A 22,411-nucleotide genomic window follows, 5' to 3' on the forward strand; every position below is an offset into this window, starting at 1 on the left:
ACACATTGTTTACCTTATAAAGTGGCCTCATTGACTGATCCTAAATTGCTGTGTACAGTTAGAACAGAGTATTGACATCAGGTCATCCTTTGTTGGGAAGAGAAATGATTTGAATTCTCTGGCCATCATCATCACATCAAAGCAGACATGACATGTGCAGAGAGAAGCAACAGAAGGAGCTGCTGTCCACTGTATCGCCCTCCTGTGGCTGGAGCATCTGCTGTTTTCTCCTGAGTATCTGTGTCAAAGACAAAAATAGTTCCACTGAGGTCAGCTGAGACGTGATGTCACCGTCTCTTCTCTGAAACACGAGGTGTCAGCGAGCGTGCGGACACGGACGGGGAAATCTTTTCTTTGTTTGTGTTTGCAGTCGTCAGCAGACTCACGGGACCTTTGGTACTGGAGTTAAAAGTCTTAAAGTTGTTCTGATATCAAATGTTCTCAAGTATTTAAAAAGAGACGAGTAGATCAATGGTGGAGTGAGGTTGTGGGTTTCATTCCCAGCTCCATAAGCCTACATGGCGAGACAGGTGTGAATGTGAATGAAAGATGCATAGAAATGTATTGTGTGAGTGATTCACGGGTGATTCATCCACACATTCACTCATGCACACATTCATCCACACATACAACATGTACGCATTCATCTTTCCTTGCACACATTCATCCACACATTCATTCATGCACACATTCATCCACACATACAACGTGTACGCATTCAACCATCCATGCACACATTCATCCAACATACAACATGTACACATTTATTCATCCACACATTCATTCATTCACACATTCATCCATGCATACCTTCCACTAGGTGCTAGTAATGCACCGATACATTGTGTGCAAACATCTTACGTTGACACCTGAAGAAGAAGAGGAAGAAGATCTTTATCAGCTCAGTGTCAGTGAGGTTTTTTTCTAAATGGAGGTGAAGACGCAGGTGTTGAACGCGTTAGCTGAGAACAAGAGAAGCGCTCTTCTTGTCCTCGGAGCAGGAGTTGGTGCAGCTGCGCTTCTGGGTTTCGGACTCGCATTTAAATACCTGCGTAAACCGGAGAAGCTGCTCCGTGTGGGGGTCGTTTCTCAGCTGCTCGTGCACCCGCTCAAGTCCGGGAAAGCTCTGAGTGTCGCGCTGGCGGAATGTCACAAGTTTGGACTCAGCCATGGACAGCTGCAAGACAGGTAGGTGTGTGTGCGCGCGCGTTTGCGTGTGTGGCTCTCAAGTGTGGACTCACGTTTGGACAACTTAAGTGTGTGTGTGGTTTTTTTTTTATATTAACATTCTGTTAACTTTATATAAAAAAAACTCTCCCATCTCATCTGATCATTCGGGTGGATTGAACCTTTAAAGGAGACATATTATACCCTATTTCTCCAAGTTAAACTAGTTCCCTGGTGTCTTAATGAACATGTCTGTGACAGGCTTTGGTCAAAATACCATAAGGATGAAGCACCATAGCAGTTCAATAACCCTGCCAAAACCGCCCCTTTCAGAATGCTAGGTTTTGTGCCTGGTCCCTTTACATGCAAATGAGACACAGGTAAACACACCCACTTCTTCCAGGGGGTGTGTCAAAGCCTAACCCTAACTCAGTATCTTAGACCGAGTCAACCGCCTGCACTGACACGGCATAAACTTTCAATGAGTCTCTAATAAAATAGCAGCAGGAAAGAACAAAGACGTCATGTCTCTGGTGCTACGTTAGCTGACAGCAGTTGGCCAAGTATGTGAACACATACAGGGAATTTGACTCCGGTTTTATCCAGCACACGCTGCACATTAAACGTAAACATCAACATAACTTAACATACATTCAACGAAAGTGAATAAATAGGGTGTCCAGAGGTTCGGTCTATTTTTAAATATATATATTTATGTATATAAGCGATAAGGTGCAAAATAGTGAATAAATAAACTGGTTAAGTGTTCAGTAGTGTGACGGCCTGGGGGAAGAAACTGTTCTTGTGTCTAGCAGTTTTGGTGTACAGTGTTCTGTAACGCCTGCCAGAGGGATCATCACACACCAATATCATTAGCTTCATATGTAAAACTTATCCACTGGACACGCAAATCCTCAGAGGCTGGAAGTTTGTGTTAAACAGCCAGGAACAGCACACTTGTCCCTCAGTGTTGACATAACACCGCTCTTCCTCCCTCGCCTGCACTCTGGCATTTTATAGGGACAAGGTAGAGCTAGGGTGGAGCTCTCGAAGTAAACTTCCTGGTGGGGTGGCAACATTCGAGGTGAAATGCACATTGTGTCGTCACCAGGGGTGGAAAGAGTACCAAAAAAATCTACTCAAGTAAAAGTACTGTTACCTTGATGAAATTTTACTTAAGTACAAGTATTGGTTTAAAAATCTACTCAAGTAAAAAGTAGCTAATTTAAAATGTACTCGGAGTAAAAGTTACTTAGTTACTTCTTTTAGGTTGGGGGGGGGGGGGGTACAAGTAAAAAAACATACACAAAGCTCAAACTCACTTTTTTATTAAAGCAAACACATACAGTGATAGATCCAGATTACAGTTCCTCTTTAATTATTCAATGAACTTGCTATTTAGTTTGAACAGGAGCTGGTTTTCAGGACTCTGCACCATCAGGTGAGTCAGAAATAATAATCAGAAATGGTATCGTTTTCAAGTTGCACCTGTCGCATATTCAGGTGTACAGAGATACACATTTATCAAGAACTGCACAAATAAATCCAAATTTTACAAAATAATCATGACTTGATTCATGCCTGAGCTTTCATTCACATCTCACTGTATAGAACAGAAAATCAACAGGAAACTGTCTTTAGCTCATCAAGACATAAAAGCAGAACAACATTATCCCACATATGAAAATAAATGTTAACAAAACTCAGTTGAAGTGAAAGTCGTTTCACTGATAACCAACAGAAACACTTTTTACTCCGTTTCTTTCTCCTCCTGCTCTGCTTCATTTCCTCATTTTAATTACTCAATGAACTTGCTATTTAGTTTGAGCAGGAGCTGGATTTCAAAGTTTCATTCTAGCTCAGTTTGCAGTGAACAGCAGTCCAGCACAGCTGAAGAGGGGCTCACAAGCAGCAGAAGCAGGCAGGCCAGTGTTGAGTTTGAGAGAGAGCTTTTTGATGAGAGGAAAAGAGTTCAGCAGGTCCATTTTGTCTGAGGCACAGGCAAGGAACTCATCTAGCTCACTTGTGCCTTTTGATTTTTTGGACTTCAGTGATGAGAAGAAATCGTCCTCATCTGATGAGTGGCCGACATGCTCCATCTCATCCTCTGTCATGTGCTCAATGTGATGCTTCACATAGGCCAAACCTGTGTTAAGTGACAAATACACACAAAACACATAGAATATATCAGACACTTAGGCTTTCATTTTTTTCATTATAATGTTGCCACTACAAAAACCAAAACATTTTCTACACTCATGTAGACAGGCTCATTATTTTGTTACATGTATGATATTGGACTAAGCCTTCTTAAAGGTGGCAAACATGTTTTGCTGCTGGCCCTGCACACAGCAGTACACTGCTTTGCTTCTATGCTGAAGAAGTGGAGACTCCTCTTCTCCAAACTGTGTGTGAGGTGACCCGCATCTACAGTAGGTGATACACTGACTATATGTAGTTTAAACATCCCCCATCAATAATCCAAACGATACCTTTAATAATAATAAGTGATGAAAATCATACCTGCTTCTATGATGTTGGCTTTCTCAGTCCAAGTGGTCTTGAATTTTGGCAGAAGGATCGCTGCAGCTATCAGTTCAGGGTCCTCCATCATCCCACGAAAGCGCTTCTGGACACCAACCTGAGTGGATCTGATTAGTGGTAGGCATAACTTGCAGGATACTTCCAGTCGTCCGAGTTTTGCTTCTAACTGGAAGATCACTGGTGTGCTGTCCAACAATCGGTGGTAGTTGCGACATAACTGACTCCACTGAGGTGTGACACCACAGCCTTCTTCATTTGAGTGGAAGCTGCCTGTATTCTGGCCCGGAGAGTGGGTCTGGAAATGATCTTGCATAGAGGATTCAGTGTTGATACAAGTTCTTTAAAAGCAGGTTGTTCAACCACAGCAAATGGATGAAGGCCTTGACAAATGAAGTTAATCCAAACCTTGTCAACTTTTGTTTGCGGCACACGTTTGGTTCCACCCACTGCCACCAAGTCAGATATTTTTGCTTGCTTGCTTGGTGTTTTTTCTGGTTCCAGGGTCCGCATCCGTGCTGCCACGAGATCAGTATAGACTTTCATCTTTGAAGGATGTTTCCTCTGTGAACAAAAAACAAACAAACATCATCATATAATCAATACCATGTTTTCATAAAACATATAGTTAAAATATTTTTTATATTAATAGATCAATTCCTATTTCTTAAAGTGTCATGTAGAAAGAGTAGACTATATCATGAATGTGTCACTAAAAAACTACTCAATTACAGTAATGAGAGTAAATGTAACTCGTTACTTTCCACCCCTGGTCGTCACAATGCGCAAGGAATTCAACATCACATGTTTACTCCTACACTTACACTAAGACTGAGTCTTCGTTTTTCAAACTTTGGCGACTGGTAGGGCCTCCAGAGTCCCAAATATAAGTATTAAAATGATTAAAAAGTTGATTTTGCATAATATGTCCCCTTCCCCCCTTCCCAAAAATCAGTTTCTAACACCTGCATTATAAAATCTGAAAACGTGGATTGAACCTTTAAAACTTGAAGTATTTAGACAAAGCGTTGTTTTGGTGGAATCACCCTTTAAAAGAGAATAACTCATAAGCTATTCAAACCGCACGTTTTGTTATAGGACGTGTGGGGGTATCTCAAATGTGGGAGGAGTTACACGGCAAAGTTTTGGGTGGAAGAATGACAATTCAATACAGAGAGACTCACCAGCCCCTCCCTAATCCCCCCCCCCCCCCCCCCCCCCCGCTTCGTCCTGTCACGCACACACCTGTGCTTCTCCCAAACCTCTGAGAAACAGAGAAAACAGCATGTTGTCATATTTCAAGAATGGTTGATGACAGAGAAAATGTTTGGTTTGTGAGCGTCAGGAGGCGATTTAAAAATCACCCTTGTCTTGATTTTTCCAAAACTCCAAAGACTTTTAACATGGGAGTGAATGAGAGCTTTGAGCAGAACTCTCTGCACTTTTAGGGTATTTTAAGAAAAACTACAAGTCATATTAAAATGACTGTGTAGGTTAGAAATTGTGGGCAGGAGAAGAGTTTGTCACTTTAGCGCCACGCCTACGGACGCAATACACACTCTTTATAAAATCAGAATACCTCCGGAATTCTAGGTTCTCACTAGAATGCCTTGCAGCAGCAGGCACTAACAATAATAATGATAATAATAATAATAATGATGATGATGATGATGATGATGATGATTCCCAGAGACATTTGTGTTCTCTTTAACAGTTTTGCTGAAACAAGGGTGCGTTTGTTTTGGTTGGCAGACACTGGCTGGTGGTGACGGAGGACGGACGCATGGTGACCGGCGTCCATCAGCCTAGTCTCGTCCTCGTGTCTCTGACCTGTGACAGAGGTCAACTCTGTCTGAACGGACCAAACATGGACAAGCTCAACTTTCCCCTCGAACAATCCAACAACCCTGTTATTCACTGCAGGTGTGTGTGTGTGTGTGTGTGCGTGTGCGTGCGTGCGTGTGTGTATGTGAAATTTATATGTTAAAAAAAATCAATGTCTCAGAAGCAACATATCGGCACACATATCTGATATATATATCTTTTTATTACATATTATTTATTATCTTTACTGTCTTTGCTGCTATAACAATGTATTTGGAAATCTTATCTTATCGGTGTCTCAGATAGATCAGTGTCTCACATATCTCTCAGATGTATCGGTGTCTCAGATATATTTATATCTAAACTGTTTTACAAAGAAAGTGGAATGAACTCGCCTGTATGCAGCACATGTTCCACAGTTCCACTCGGCTTAGACACAGAAATAAAAGAAGACGCCACAACACAGGTAGAAAGAAAATAGTGAAGAAATCAAGACTGGTAGATTTTTTTTGGACTGCTAAGAAGACGTATTGACGTCATTCAGGAAATAAAACATCTTTTAAAAATAGTTAATGTTGCGTATCCTGTTTTTAGACTTACCCTTGCTGTTGTCTTTGTGCTGCAGAGTTTATCGCGGTGAGAGCCAGGGTCGGGACTGCGGAGACGAGGTGTCTCGCTGGCTCACTCGTTATTTTGGAGTAAACAAAACCTTTCGCTTGGTTCACTTTGAACCTCAGATGAAGGGGAGACAGTCTCCAGAGACTCTGTTCTCACCATATGAGGTAGTGACCATGTTTGTGTCTTTATCTTCTTTATACTTTTTGCTACACCTTTTATTAAATGATATTATATTTTTATCTCTGACTCTTTGTTGAACTCTTTTTTTTTTTTAGATTATTTCCAAATCCCTCTGTTTTATCATCTTTTATGTTTTGCATAAGACACTTTGAATGACCTTGTCCAGGTTTTACTGCTCCAGTTTTATGCACTTTTTAAACAGAGTTCCCACGGGTCCTTGAAATCCTTGAAAGTGCTTGAATTTTGTGCAGTAAAGAAGTGAAGTTGATATTAAGGTAAATGTCCCCCCCTACGACGCCACCTACTGTTTCATGTCCTGCGTTGCTTGATGTACGTAGATGAGACGACACAGGACAAACATGGAGACATCTTCAATGAGCGAGTAAAGTTAAGAAAGAGAGAGAAAATGGCGACGTGAAAATTCCAGAATCTCTGTTTCACCAAGGACAAAAGACAAAGACTGACTTTGACCAACAATCACTTGTCCAGATCAGAATCCCAATCAGAATCATCTTTATTGTCATTATACAGTGTACAACAAGGTTAAAGGACAGCTCTAGTAGTGCAAGTGAAGAGATAAAAAGAATTAAAAAAAGAAGAAAAAACAGTGCACCAATACCTTTGATAAAAATTAGAAAGGATATGTAAAAGTGGGAGCCAGTAAGGGAAATATGCAGTATATGATAGTGCATACAGTACATTGTACAGCAGAGAGGATGGATGTTATGCACATGAATAAAAGTGGACGCCATCATGGACGAAGACAAAGCTCTTACAAGTTGCCCTCCATCTTAAGCTGTGTCAGCACATTCAGTCCTTGAATTGGTCCTGGAAAGTCCTTGAATTGAACCCTTTTTAATGTAAACTTCATCTCTCTAATTCAAAATCGCTATAATCTTGATTTCAGGGTTTTTTGCCTGTCCCATTCTTTTTTTTTTAAACAATATCTATAGAGAAGTCTTCAGATGTTCACCTGGAGTTTAAGGATGAACTTAAATGTCAAGGTCTTGTAAATCACGTCATTGGACGCACACAACACTGCTCGGCCTTAATTTTCCTTCCTTGTGTTTTCTCATTTATCCAGAGGTTAGCATACACAGACGTCGGACCTGTGATGCTGTTGTCGGAGGCCTCTGTTCACAATCTGAGCAGCAAGTCGGAGAAGGACTTGAATGCGAAACAGTTCCGTCCAAACATTGTGATCAGTGACTGCGAGGCATTTGCTGAGGTGAGTTCATCTGCTGGTTCCTCTTGTTTGTCCATGGCTGCAACAACACTGCCGTGTTTTCATTTAAAAACAGCATTTTCACATCATTTAAAAAGAAGTTCTGCGTGTTTCAGCTCTGTAGTAGCAGTAATCTGCATCAATGGTCACATGATGTACGTATTCAGTAGCATTAATGGGACATTGATGATGTCCTCTGCAGTTGATTAGTTTCACAAAGTACTAACAACAATGAAACGTGACCTCTGATTCTGCTTTATCTTCCATAAACAAATAAGTTCTGTGATAAAGACTTTGACTTTTGGAGCAAGGAAACATCTCTACCGTGCAGGGCAGTTGGTCCCTGAGGACCAGGATTGGGAAACACTGGGTTACTGGTACATTTTAGGATGGATCACAATACGATTCTGTGATGATTGATGTAATGCTAGACAATCATATAGCGATACATTGCTAAAATGGAGCCAGCAGCGTTTTCAAGCTTCTCCACTTATGAGGCTCCAAAACACCAGGGTGATGTGTTTTTAACTGTCTTCACAGACGAGCTCAGACCTGTCAAACAATGAAAGTCTGTTTTCTCTATACACTACAGCTCTGACTGATCGCTCGCTGTCAGAAGCTGCATCAACTAAATTTATCTCCTTCTTAATTTATCTCTTCCTACTCCGAAACCACCTGCCTCTTTATTTCAGGATTCATGGGACGAGATCCAGATTGGCAACGTGCGTCTGCAGCGAGTCATGTCATGTGGAAGGTAACCTCGCCACAGACACAAGTCATCATTTATTAACTCAGTCCTAAACTGATGCAGAGGAAAATCAAATGTTCACATTTAATTATTGAGGTTTTAGTGGAATAATCCTGGGCATTTGTTCTCGTTTGCAGGTGTCTTTTCACGACAGTCGACCCTGACACTGGTATATTCCACAGAAAAGAGCCTTACCAAACACTGAAGAGGTAACTTTCAACATTGTGTGTGTGTGTGTGTGTGTGTGTGTGTGTGTCATTAGTAGGTCCTACTGTCCCTGACATTAAAAAGGTGAAAACTAGATCATGTGACCTTGTGCAGGGTTAGGTTACCCCGAAAGGCTGGCTCACAAACGTCTTGCTTGCTTTTCCACCTCATTTTGTACCTTTGAACTCTGTGACGCTGTTTCCTCCTCAGCTATCGTCTGTGTGACCCGTCGGAGAAGCACATCTACAAATCCTCTCCGCTGTTTGGACAACTGCACACAGTGAAGAAGACGGGGATCCTGCAGGTGGGCGACGTGGTTTACACAGTCAGCTGTTAATGTCACAGTCAGACAAAGTATGTTGTCAGAATGCTTGTGAAATCCATTTTCATCTCTATGCCCCTCACAAAGGTCGCTGGGGTCAGGGTTCGATCTCGCTCTCACTCTTGGTGTGAGGCAGCAGTGCTGTGACACACATTATGTTATATTTGAACAAATGTATTCATGATTTTTAAAATAGTATTTTACAATGCAGTTGACGAAATGCACCGTCTCCTCCTGGGTTAGGGTTTAATAAACCGGTCCAACCATATCCGGTAATCTGTCACGTACACGGTTGTAAACTGTGAATAGTTTTTGAAATTCCTGCTGATGTAAGCAACCGTTTGTACATTCAGGCGATTGTACACGTTTTTGGCCAGGTGGGGATATGAACCGGCGACCCTCCGGTTACAAGCCAAGTTCCCTTTCCACTTGGCCGCGGGCTGCCCTATCTAAAATAATCTGACGTATATCTTACAGAAGTCAGAAGTGACGCTCTGTGCAGTTGAAGATGCTACCTTTTCTCTCTCCTGTCAGCTGCTGCAACACTGTCTCATTTATTTCATGTTTTTAAAAACGGTTTCACTTTGAACAACAGAATACTTTTAAAGCTGATGTCAGTAACGCACACATACGTCTGTTTATAGAAACTGTTTACACCGTTTTATTTATGCTATCTCTCATCTGCATCTCCCTCAGATTGTACCACAAGGTCTGAATTAAACATATTTCTGATCCAATGGAATCGTCTGGTTATTAAAATGTTATTATTATCTTTTATTCATAAAAACAAATCATCGCCATTATTTGTGACCTACATTTTCTCCTCAGTCTCCCTCTCACACACAAACATTAGAATCTACTTTCTGCAGCGCCTCATGTTGTGTGATGCATGTTTCTTTTAGTACTCGGGGACACTTGGAGCTGTGTGTTGCAGTAACAGCAGCAGCTGAATAAAACTGTTAACAATGTGCAGTGTTATTTAATTAAACAAACCTAAATAATAAGCAAGCAAATAGTTAATTAAAATATAGAGCTCTTTGATTAGTACTATAGATATTTAAAGGTTCATACGTTATTTTCTGCCTGTTTTAAAACAACATACTTTCCATGAAAAATGAACCAAAGATTAGAAGAATCACTGCTCTAATGTGAAGTTCAGGTGATGCATACTTCAATGGTTCAAATTAAATACTTTAAGGAATACCTCATATATAGCCTGCATGGGTTACACTTGAATTCCCTCACCTGTGTCATCACTGGGCAGCTCCTCACACATCGTTTATGCCTCATTTCTTTATTAGAAGGAATTCAAGGAAACACTGAAACCTGCAAAACGAGAAGAAACCATGTTGTTTTTGTCAAAGTCACAGGTCATGGCTCCAGGGGCCACTTCCATTGTCCAGTGTGTGTGTGTGTGTCCAGGTATTACTAATGTTGTGGGGACCTAAACCTGTTTACACAGTCACATTATGGGGACTTGTCTTCCTTGTGGGGACAAAAATCAAGTCTCTGTAACGTAATGACTACATTTTAAGGTGAAGATATGTTTTAAGGTTAGGTTGAGGTCAGGGCTAGGATTAGGATTAAGATTAGGCCAGTAGTAATTGTGGTTAGGGTTAGAGTAAGTCTCCAGGAAACAAATCTAGGTCAATGCAATGTCCCCTCAAATCATGAATGTCGAACGTGTGTGTGTGTGTGCGTGTGCGCAGCGCCACCTTGTTCCTTTAATGAGTGACATTTACACTCTAATGTATAGTTCTGAAGCTCTGTAATCAGTGAGGGTCCTGTTCAAAGACTGTCTACACTTCGTACACTTTACCTTCATGTGGAGGGAAATGAGCTCTGAACTAAAGTCTACTTTTATTTCTTGGTGCTTTGAGACAACTTTTTAAAATGTCAACATGGCTGAAACGTGTTGCCTTACATATGTGAGCTGAGATTTATGTCACAGTATAATAAAAATAGAATGCATTGTTATTATAGTTCTCGAACACAACAACATAACGAAAAACTAACATTGAAAAGACTTTTTTGTCAACTGAAATAAAAACTAGAGTTTAAAATTAACCTGATAACTAACTGAAAATGAATTTTGTTTAAAAAAACGAACTCAAATTCCGTCTTGTATAAAGTACCTTTAAGTGATACTTGAGTAAAAGTACAAGTATCTTACCAGAAAATGACTTTGATAGAAGTTGAAGTCACTTTCTATAAAATGACCGCTCTCAGAGAAAAGCCACACACACACGCAGGGAGAACAACAACAACAACAACAACCACAAAAACCAACCACATGACCTGGGATTAGAAGAGGGTTCTATTTCATTAACAATCTCCTTCTCTCAATTTACGGCACAAACAAACCTGAAATGTTGCAACTGAAGTCTTGATAGATGGATCATGTGACACTACTGTATCAAGCATACACTTTGTAACATATAAACACATTTGTGTGAAGTTTCAACACATTGGTTTGTATTTTCCAGGTAATCCAGATCCCAGAAAACCCAAACACACACACAGGGAGAACATGTGACCTCCATGAAGACAGAGCCTGGTTCTGACTGGGTTGTGAACCCAGATCTTCCTGCTGCAAAGGTAAGAGTGCTAATCACTACAACAACCATGTGAAAAGTGCTACATAAGTCAACTTTATTTACTTTAACCATGTACCTCATCAGACCCCCCCAAAAAAAACAAAGTTGTAAACATTGGCTTTTTATCTAATATTTATTTTATTATTTATAGAAAACATGATGCAGGCGGCGAGATCAGCAGCAGAGAAAATGCAGTATTGTGAGATTTATGTTGTGCACTTTAGCACTTTAGTGACAGCTTTACATTTGCAGCAGTCGTTATCCAAGGTTTACACTTTAATTACAGATAACCTCACACACACACACACTTTCTAACATACTTTATTTTTAACACTTTTAGACCATGTTAACAACACTGGGGTTGGATATACTGTGTGTGTGTGTGTGTGTGTGTGTGTGTGTGTGTGCTCCTCATTTCTATTTCCAGCCTGTTTGTTATGTTCTAAAAACACGGGGTCAGTGATTAACTTAGGCCGATCATTTTATGACTGTCAAAAATAAGATGTAAATGAAGCTGTGTCATTACGTGCATGATTGCATGAGTGCATGAGTGTGACAGCTGCGTCCTTAAAGGAATAAAAGGAAAAGCACAACATTTTTTGTGGAAATGCCGAGAAACAATTAGCTCAGGCTTGGCATGAAAACGAGCAGGAGCAGGAAACGCCTCATCTGGACTTGAATCCACACAGCAGCTTATTATCAAAGCCCATAAAACATGCATCATCCTCACGAGGAGACATAAAGCTGTGAATTTATGGCCGATTTGTATGTTGCAGCTTTCACAGAGGTTTAGCAAACAAGCTAAAGCATGTTAAGTGTGGAGTTATGGAGGTTTTTCACTGCTGGCTCTTCATTTATGTTTGTTAGACGCGACACTCTTATTAATCATCTTACTCTTGGCATGAAGGCATTGACTCGCTTCCTCCTGTTGCTTTTTACATTTAGGTTTGTCTTTGTTTTGTTCATGAAAGCATGATCTGCTGCTGCTGCTGCTGCTGATGCTGCTGCTGATGCTGCTGCTGCTGACGCAGTTTTCTTGGTCTTTGGTTTTGTTTTAGCTTTGCCACTGACCGGCTTTGACTTCTTTATCAGTTTCTTGGATTTCTGCCTCAAATTCTTCTCCCTCATCTGAATGTTGACTTTCTCCTTGTTCTGATTTTTTTTTTGATTTTCCTTCCTTGGTTGTGTTTCCTTCTTCATCATCGTTGCTGTTGTCGTCGTTGTAGGTTTGACCCGGCTGCTTGTTGCTGGTGGTTTGGTGGGGAGTTTGAATTTTATTGGTGGTGGTCTCGTAGGTTTTTCACTTGTGTCCAGCACGGTCACTGAAATGCCACAGAAGCCATTATTATAACTTTTATTGATTTATCTCTGCAGTTACATATACGAGTATGTTGAATTTTATAGATTAGGACAGAACATTCAGCTTCCACTTTTTAAAGAAAAATAAATTGTGCATATTATCACTTTTCTGACTGTTTAACGGCTAATTATGTGAAACACTATTATTTTGAGTCATTAAACCAGAGATGTTTGGTGAATTATGCACAACTTTACATATAAATCTTTCTTTGGTGACCAAACACAAATATCTTGCATCTTAGTTTGTAAAAATGAAAGAGGTTGTATTTTGTCCACATTGACTTTGCTTTTTCATCCCAAAATGAAATGCATATGTCAGTTTGTCAGACAAGCTCAGTCAAAAAGAAATGTGCCTCTCAAAAAGTTGCCTCTCAAATGACTCAACGAGTCTGGTATGTGCAAACCATAAAAAATGACACTTTAAACTATAAGAGGAAAAGGAGGAGATTAAAATGTAAGGAAAAAAGGAGGAGACTTACGTTCCTGGGGCACAAATGGAATTTTTTTCCCTTTCACTTTGACAGGCACTGGCTTCTGCTTACATTTCCCCGGAGGAGCTCTCCTGCACAGATTAAAACATAAGCAGTCACAGCCCCAGTTTGTGCATGATATGTCCCCAAAATACAAACCTCTACTGATCTTCATCTTGTTTCATTGCAGCCACAACCCAAGTATCAAGCAATTAAGCAACCATGCAATTGCAACTTTTGCATTTTTGACATAACAACACGTTTATTGGACCAAAGTGTGGTTTCTTTTTGTTCATTGGCTTCATGTGGTTAAAACTGTGTGGCGTTTTTACAACTTTAACTTTGTCTTTCCTCAAAAATAACCAGACTGCAAAAAGTAAGACAGTGGTTGCACTTTAAATGTTGTTGCACAAATAGAATCAGGAGACTTAACACTTGTCAAACAACATATCATTTGTCATGGCTGTAGACTGAAACTAGTACAAGGCAAAACACACCTAAAGTGCCACTAACAAGACCAAACATGGTGTATTTTAATGATTTAAGTGCACAGTCTGAAGTTCCTTTGGGTCATATCTAAATCTATGACAACCATGCAGCATTGTAACATCAGGGATATGTTTCAGAATTGGTGTTGAATGCAATAAATAGATAAGTCCATCATTTAGGACCTCAGCAACTACAGAGCAGTGGCACTAACATCTCATCTGATGAAGACAGAGAGGCTACTTCACTTCCATCTTCAGAAATTTAAATCATATGTTTGCCTTCAGGGCACGATTACAGGTCATTACCTGGTTGAATAAAATAAAAAAATAAAAAATACAATTTTATGATGGAATTACCCAGATTCCTCTTGTGTTAGTAACGAATCCATCCCAAACAGTGAAATATAACAGACACTCTACCTGGAGGGATCCATGAATCTGAAAACCGCTCCAAAGGGAGAGGAGGAGCTTGGGTAAGCGGTGGCCAGAAAATACAGTTCCCCTGAAAAACAGAACAGGCTTTTCATTTCCATCACATTCATGGAATCAAAATAAGAGATGGAGGAAGTGTCACCTGCTTCATCCTCAGCAAATGAGATTATGAACTTGTGGTGATGATTGATGAGTCCAGGAAAAGAGCATGTTTTCGTGTCTCCCATGCACACGCGTCTTTCTTTCCAGTGTCCCGTTGTCTTGTCTTCTTCAAGTGCAAATATTCGTCTGCAAAATTCAAACAAACACTTCTCCACTTTGTGTTGATGTGAAAAATCAACTCCCACTGAAACTTAATTCTGGATGATTCTGCACTGAAGGTAAATCTCTGACTCACTGACGGGTTTGCTTCCCGGCTGCACTATTCTACATACTGATGTGTCCTTGGGCAAGACACTGCTGGATATGAAAGATGAGTGATAGAAAAACGGGTGAACGGCTAAACTGTAGTGTAAAGCAGCTTTGAGCGGTCATCTGTGATATAAATACAAAACCATTGACCATCTATAAATCAAAGGCAGTTGAGCTTAACATAATAAAGTTATGGCTCGACTCCCATTGTCCAGTTTTTATACAAAGTCATTTGAATTCCTTAGTTGCTCAATAAAGTAAAAAAATTGACCGCTGACAAAAATAGCTGACAGAAAGAACAATCTTACCCACTCATAAAGTCTCCAAATATGTACAGGCCGTTGAGATTGGGTGATTCACATCCTCGGTACACAAATCCCCCTGTCACAGATTTCCCAACATGATGACTGTAGGCAAAGATAGGTAGGACGTCGTCTGTCGTGGCACAGAATGAAACACTGTGTTAACTCAAATCTGGCAGATTATGGCAGAAATAACAGGTGGTGAGTGGAAAAATACTCACTCAGTGTGGAGTTGTGGCACAGGTTCAGATCGTAGCACTCGAAACCTTCTTTAGCTCTCCATCCATAGTTTCCTCCTTTCACAATAATGTCAATCTCCTCATAGCGGTTTTGACCGACATCTCCACAGAATATCCTGGCCCGGCCACGCTGGCTCACTGGGTCTCCACGGTCCACAGAGCATCGCCACATGTTTCTCACCCCGTATGCGTACACCTCTGGCCGGGCGTCTGGGTCACCGATGAAAGGGTTATCGTGGGGGATTGTGTATTGTTTCCCTCTGGGGTCCCTTACATCCACATCAACCCGGAGTACTTTTCCCAACAAAGCACTCCTGGACAGGAAAACAACAACAATATTTACCAAAGGTTAATAGTTATGACTTCATTTTACTTTGCAACAGAAACATATACAATAAGTGGAAGATTTTATTGCTGACTTTTAACATTTTAAATAGATTTAGAAGATCTTATTTAGTAGATCTTATTTAGTAGATCTTTTTTTAGAAGATCTTATTTAGTAGATCTTTTTAGAAGATCTTTTTTCGTAGATCTTATTTAGTAGATCTTTTTTAGAAGATCTTTTGAGCCTCCACACCCCTATGAGAGCACTGCGGTCAACCAACCAGGTTCTCTTAGATGTTCCTAGATCCAGGTTGAAACTTTGAGGTGATGAAGCTTTTTCAGTGACCGCTCCAAATCTGTGGAACAGTTCACCATTCCATGCATGCCCTGATTGAAGTTCTCCTGCTTGAATCTCACCTCTTGTCACTCGAGTGGAATATAACATCTAAATTTAGAACAGTTTTTATGGTTTTTATCTTCTCCCTACTTTGTTGTTTTATTGGTTTTATATTTTCCTTATTTGATTACCTTGTTTATTTATTATTATACCTTGTTGTTTAATGTGCTTTATAAATAAACTTGACCTTATTAGTATCTCGGGGTGTTGCCTGGAGCAGTGGGAAGCTAAAAACAAGTTAGTCAAAAGATTTGGTCAAATGCTAATTGTTAGGTTAAAGTAGTGGTGAAATGCCTCCTGGGTTTGGTTAAAGTTTTTCAATATTTAGCTTAAAGTGGTAAATAAATGGTCAAAAAGTTAGTGTCGGTGTGTGCACATGAGTGAACTATTCGGCTAAACTCACCCTTGTCACGCATGTAAGATAACCTTTGGTGGCCATAGGCTACTATAGCAACAGTGTAAAGGTTTTCTATTCAAAATCATGATGACATGAGCTCATTTGGACAGGTGCTTCACGTTTAAAGGTCAGGTGTTTTTCTGACAAACCTGTGCCCACTCTTGGTTCACACTCTTGAGGAATCTTACTTGTTCTGTGCATTTCCGTACTTCCCAAATGGATCACCGGCTTTTCCACCATCTCCAGTGAAAATGTACAAATATCCATCCAAGCCGAACAGCAACTGTCCTCCATTGTGGTTTGCAGCCGGCTCCTCAATCTCTAAAATGACTCTGAAGGTAAAAAATTAAAAAAAACAAATATATGTGTAAATTATTTTTATCTTTAATTCTGCCCTCAGGCCATGTTTCATCCTTCTTTTACATTCTTAACTTAAAAGAAGGATGGTTTTTTACATTGTTAGCTGAAATAATGGGAGTTGCAACCACCTGAACACTTCATCAGTTGTGCATAGAAACCACAATTTAAAACATGCCATTCACAAATTGCCAAGACTTTCTTTGACAATTTAAAAAACCGAAATACATAAACTTTAGAATCCCTTCATAATCCTTGCAGGATGGGAACATAGTGGCTTATATTTATTTAGTATCTCATACCAAACCCTAACCCCAATAATATATGCGGTTCTCTAACTTGTTATACCAAAGCTCTCCTGAGATCATAATGAGCTCCCTCACTAACACCTTTATCACCAACATTAAAACACAGAGGTGTAAATCATCTGAGCAAAGTCAGCTACACTTTTCACAGGAGGGAGATTTTATTCTCGATCAGATCATTTACTCTCTCGTCATCCTCCTCTTCCTCACATATACTTCATACAGTGGTAAAATGAAATCAGATGAAGATGGAGCGACAGATAAGGTGACTCTAATTATTATTATTATTGCTTCATTTTCTATGCACACCGGTCAAAATTCCTCAGCTCCACTGCTTTGGTATCAGACATGAAAAAGTGGTGTCGTGCCATTCCTACAATTAGCTTTTAAACTGCCACTAACCTTTCTGAATGTATTCAATGGTTAAATCAATGTATTTTACTTTATGAAAAAAAGGGTTTTAAATATTCACCATGGTCAGTTTGTGCTTGTTTATAAAAAAAGAGAAAGCTGTGTACCTCTCAGATTGATGATCAGCCAGGTTCATATCATGGGCAGACACATTCATCTCACTGATTCTGATTTTCTCCAGTTTGCCATCAACCTGGATGGAGTAGTAGATGAAGAAGCGTCCGTTGTCCCTGTACTTGGGGTGGAATGCCATCCCCAGGAAACCTCTCTCGTCCCCCAGCCAGGGCGTGGTCATCACCTCCCCGCTCATGTCCAGGAACGGCTGCTCCAGCCGACTGCCGTCGCGCAGGTACACCCACACAAAGCCCACCTGTTCGGCGATGAACATGCGGTGTGTGTCATCACCACTGTGCAACATCAGCACAGGGTTCCTGAGACTGTTGGCCACCTCTGTCAGGCACAGCTGCAGACACCCTCTGGGGTCCTGCACCACCTGACCCAGGTTGCTGTTGAGGTCAGGTGTCTTCAGAACGTTGGGGTAACAGTAGTCCTTGTCGGAGAGGTCCAGTATGCTGCAGAACGTGGACACGTCCCGTTCGGCAGCGTCCTGCAGAACCTGGTTCCCGCTTAGGTATTTCAGCACATGGCGACATTTGCTGTGAAAGTCGGAGCAGTAGTGGAAGCAGAGGCCAGGAAGTTCTCTGACAGGTGTGTACGGGTCCTCGGCATCGTAAAGATGTGCGGCATAAGGAGAACACTCCTGACAAAACATGACACACTACAGTGTTATCACAGTGCTATGAGGTGTTCTGTGAAAACATGGTGACAGTGCAATAGTGGTGAGCACTGTTGCCTCACAGCAAGAAGGTACTGGGTTTGATTCCCAGCCTGGGACCTTTCTGCGTGGAGTTCTTTCTGCATGTTCTCCCCGTGCAGTGTTGTAATGTAACAAAGTACAAATACTTCATTACTCTGCTTAAGTACAAAATTCATGTATCTAACTCATGTACTTTATTAATTATATTTCTAGTAATTTGTACTTATACTCCACTACATTTCCTCTAACTATTTTTGTTACTCGTTACTACCAAATAAAACCAGCTTTTCAAGTCTTGAGCTGTTTTACTGTCTACAGTTTTTACACGCTTCAACATGTGCTTAAGTGTCTTTGCCCAAGGACGCATATAGACGAGCAGAGCCAGGAAGTGAACCCACAACCTTCCAGTTGAAAGACAACTGTATGTAACTGTATGTGTGCATATATACATGTATGTGTATACATATATATACATATATATACATGTATATATATATATATACATAGTTGTGTGCAAGTGTTTTCCCCCTTCCTGATTTCTTATTTACGAATGTATGAATGTTGGACACAGTCTGGTCTGATCTGGCTCTGATCAACAACCCTCCATCTAACCTCGAAATGTCAGTTGTATAATGACAATAAAGATCCTTTCCTTTTGTCCTTTACCAGAGAGGACAATAAAAACAACAACAAATAACCAAATAAAATCTGCACTAGCATAAGTGTACAATGTGCTTGTCTCACTGTTGGATAAAAATGTCATTTGATCACTGCTTACTCTCCTGCACCAAAGTCCATTGAGAAATGGTGCATTTTGAAGTAGCTGGGTTACAGGAGATGCTGGTCTTCTGCTCCCTCCTTTGCTAAGTTTGTGTCACTTTGGTGCATCAAAACAAAGATTTTCAGAGAATAAAACACGGTGAACTTAATAATGGAGGCATGAAAACTCCTGTGTGTCTTGTTGTAAAATCACAGATTGTTTCTATGAGCTTTGGTGCAGAGTGAGCACTTTATGTGACACAAGTGACACAAACTTCAGTTTCCTGCTGGAAAACACTCCTGCTTGATTTGTATTAGGTGATAATTTTGTTTAGTGGCTTCAATCGTCGTTTCATGACGTCTCCATTAGCAAGCAGCCCTGTTTTCACTGATGCTGTTTCTCAGTGCAGCAAACTTTCAGCACCACCTTCAGCCTAACTTCAAAAACTGCAACCATCACATTAAAGAAGCACTTGTGTTCACTTGATTGTGGCTTTAGACACAGAGTCGTCCAAGAATGGGTCCTCACCCCCCATTCTCAACAAACTCCCTCTTGCCTTCGCCCTGCAATCTAATTTTAACGTCCTGTGCCTCAGACTTGCACACCTTCAATTAGTTTTCTCTGCAGAATTATTGGTTATGGACCTTATTCCTGTAATAAAATCTCTCTTTACGCCTTGGATAACTCATAATTACCAAATTACTTCACCTTTTCTAAACTGTCTTCACTCCAACTGTTAATTCAAATTGTATTAAATAGACGTTGAGTCAAAGAAAACTGTTAATTACAACAAATTAAAGTTTCATTGCCTCAAGACTTTGATCATTTTACAGATGTAATTCTCATAATGAAGATGACTTTATTTTTAAAACTTGATATGTATGAACGTTGAGCGTTGTAGACCATGTCATTTCAATAATTAAATAATCATAATTTAAATATAACCCAAGAAAATTAGTCAATCTGAAACGGAATAAAAAGGGGGGGGGGGGGGCTATAAACATTCTCCACAATTATGGCTGCAATTTATGATTATTTTCATAATCGATTCATCACAGTTGATCTTTGTTTCCCAAACCTGGAAATCAAGACGTTCTCAACCACAATTATTCACTTTGTTTCTGATCTGGAGCAAATAAATCACTTAACATTCACATTTACAGTAAGAAACTGGAGAGAAGTCAGAAGAGAAGTCATTTTAATTCTTCAAATATGTTGATAATTCTATTGTTATAGTTGCACACTTTTTTCCAAACAGAAGACAGAAAATCCGTGTGTACCTGGCACATGATTTCCTTCAACATGTCAGCACAGAGCTCGTGACCCGCCACCTCCAGCTGATCCACGATGTCCCAGTATCTCTCCGCGATCATGTTGTCCCTTTTCTGGTCACAGCATCCGAACTCCTCGTACTGCCTGCAGAACTCCAGGTGCCACTGAGGTTTGAAAGGCGGCTCGAAGTCCAAACACTGAGGATGAGCTGATGCCTCCTGGACCAGGACCTGGACCAGGACCAGGGACAGCATCACTGACACGATCAGTGGGATGGAATCGGGAGTCCTCGGCTTGTTTCTGGTTGAGCTCATTCCTGGAGCCGCGGCGCATAAAGACGCACAGTCGGTTCCTCCGCGTGGATGGAGCGCGGCATCTTGTGTGCTTGCCATGTTGTTTGCCCAGATCTGCATCTGTCCGCTCTCCTTTATGTATGAGCCAGAGGTGCGTGACGTGCGCAGTCTCTGCCCCGTTTGAGTGACAAATAAAACAAAAAAAGTTTAAAGTGTAAAATGTATAATTAAGTTAATATAATTATGTTTTCTTATGTCTTAATAACAGAATCAGCAAAGACGGCAAAACCAATACACATTTTACTTCAACTGTTTCGATACATAATATTTTATTTATCACTTCAGAGAAGAAAAAGTTGATCAGAACACAATGTTACCAAAAACAGATCAAATAAAACATGAATATCACAAGGAACGTGTGCTTCTTTATAAGAAATATGAGCCTTAAATTATGACAAATTAATACAACAATAAAATATAAATAGACTGTGATGAAAACAATAACACGTATCCTTATAAAACTTTACACACTAAAAAGTAACCCTAACACATAACAGTTAATAACCATAAGGTTAGGGTTAGGCTTACTTATTCAAATCTTTGGCCAAAACTTAAACCAGAGCCTCAGAAATGACGTTCTGCCTCATTAGGACAAGGTTTTGATCTCCATGAGGATGACTGGTCCTGACAAGGTCAATGTTTATGACAGAAAACACACACACACACACACGTTTGCACAGCTGCTCTTGTTAGGACACTGCTTTGACCTCCATTATTTAAGAGTATTATTTAACAAAGTCTTATCAATAACCTTCACCATAATACCTCACAAGTCCAACCTCTTAAACCAGAGGTTCTGCTTATTATAGGTTTTCATCTCTGTGAGGACGACTGGTCCTGAAAAAGTCAGGGTTTATGCCAGGAAATGTCCTAAAGAGGTAACAAATACATACACACACACACACACACACAGAGAGAGAGAGAGAGAGAGAGAGTGTTGAGGCAGGCAAACATCACACAAACAGATATTTTGTCTCACATTCATGTCAAAGTGCCTCAGGGCAGCAGTGTGCTGTCTCTGTGCAATGACTTGGCAGCAGCTCCAGTATATGATGACAGTGTATGTAGCACAGGTGCCATGATACACAGTTACTGTCCTGGCACGCCAACACATTTCCATTTGAGTGTAGCCGACAGAAAACCTATGTGTCATCATTTTGCACCAGGGCCAAAAAAATGGAAATGCATGAACTTCCAGTACAGACCTCCGTGTCATGAGCAACATAAATGTAAAGGCTTGTACTACTTTGTGTTCTCCTCTTTATGCAGTCATTGAAACCACAATATAACTATATATATGCACTGGATTAAAGGTAATGTCATCTGACATCAGGGTCCTGTTTTAACATGTTAAAGGAATACTTCAACCATTTGCATTAAGCTTTGTTTTAATAGAATAGCAGTTGTATTTTTGAAAAATCGTGTTCTTCACTTCACAATTTGTGGTCAAATACTGTGTGAACTAAACTAATCTTTGGTCAGATAAAACAAGAATTGAAATTGAATGACTTTATTATTTCTGAATAATTAAATATATTTAAAAATTTCAAAACTGTTGCATTTATTTTTAATGACTTCGTGGTCCGTTTGTAGTACCTTCACTGCCCAACAGAGGGATTCGCTGCTCTGAATATATAAATTAAATCATAAATCATAAATTAAAAATATCGGACTGACTTGTGCTATTATATTCCACATACTTTAAAAAGAAAAAGTAAAACTCCACTTAAGGAATGTTAGACACTTTTTTAATACTGCGAAAACACAAAAACGTATCAAATATAAACAGGTTATAATAACAGGTAAATAATAAATAATGACGAGATTACGCGCTTTCTCCAGCAGATGGCAGTAACCGGTCTACGAGTGCATCTAAACGTAGAAGCGG

At 40.1% G+C, this 22,411-nt stretch overlaps 2 protein-coding genes across 3 annotated transcripts; one reads left to right on the forward strand and one right to left on the reverse strand.

The window, feature by feature from the left end:
• The first annotated feature begins 887 nt into the window (after nt 1–887).
• On the forward strand, nt 888–17,590 carry marc1 (mitochondrial amidoxime reducing component 1). 2 transcript variants are annotated; one of them, XM_058616312.1, is made up of 9 exons: nt 888–1,188; nt 5,461–5,631; nt 6,158–6,314; nt 7,415–7,558; nt 8,248–8,309; nt 8,441–8,512; nt 8,721–8,814; nt 11,319–11,430; nt 17,503–17,590. In XM_058616312.1, the coding sequence occupies exons 1-8, from the start codon at nt 929–931 to the stop codon at nt 11,394–11,396; spliced, it is 1,038 nt and encodes a 345-aa protein (XP_058472295.1). In that variant the 5' UTR covers nt 888–928; the 3' UTR covers nt 11,397–11,430; nt 17,503–17,590. The 2 variants fall into 2 exon arrangements, with proteins under 2 accessions (XP_058472295.1, XP_058472296.1); XM_058616313.1 differs by lacking the exons at nt 11,319–11,430; nt 17,503–17,590 and having other exon boundaries at nt 8,721–9,569.
• Nucleotides 11,445–20,563, reverse strand: hhipl2 (HHIP-like 2). The gene is made up of 9 exons (XM_058616311.1): nt 20,179–20,563; nt 17,429–18,081; nt 16,437–16,580; nt 15,113–15,444; nt 14,898–15,024; nt 14,321–14,466; nt 14,167–14,248; nt 13,268–13,350; nt 11,445–12,751 (listed from the first exon to the last, which is right to left on the reverse strand). The coding sequence occupies exons 1-9, from the start codon at nt 20,560–20,562 to the stop codon at nt 12,315–12,317; spliced, it is 2,388 nt and encodes a 795-aa protein (XP_058472294.1). The 5' UTR covers nt 20,563; the 3' UTR covers nt 11,445–12,314.
• Between the last annotated feature and the right edge of the window lie 1,848 nt (nt 20,564–22,411).

This window comes from Solea solea, chromosome 18, assembly GCF_958295425.1.
Source record: "Solea solea chromosome 18, fSolSol10.1, whole genome shotgun sequence".
Classification (NCBI taxonomy): Eukaryota; Metazoa; Chordata; class Actinopteri; order Pleuronectiformes; family Soleidae; genus Solea; species Solea solea.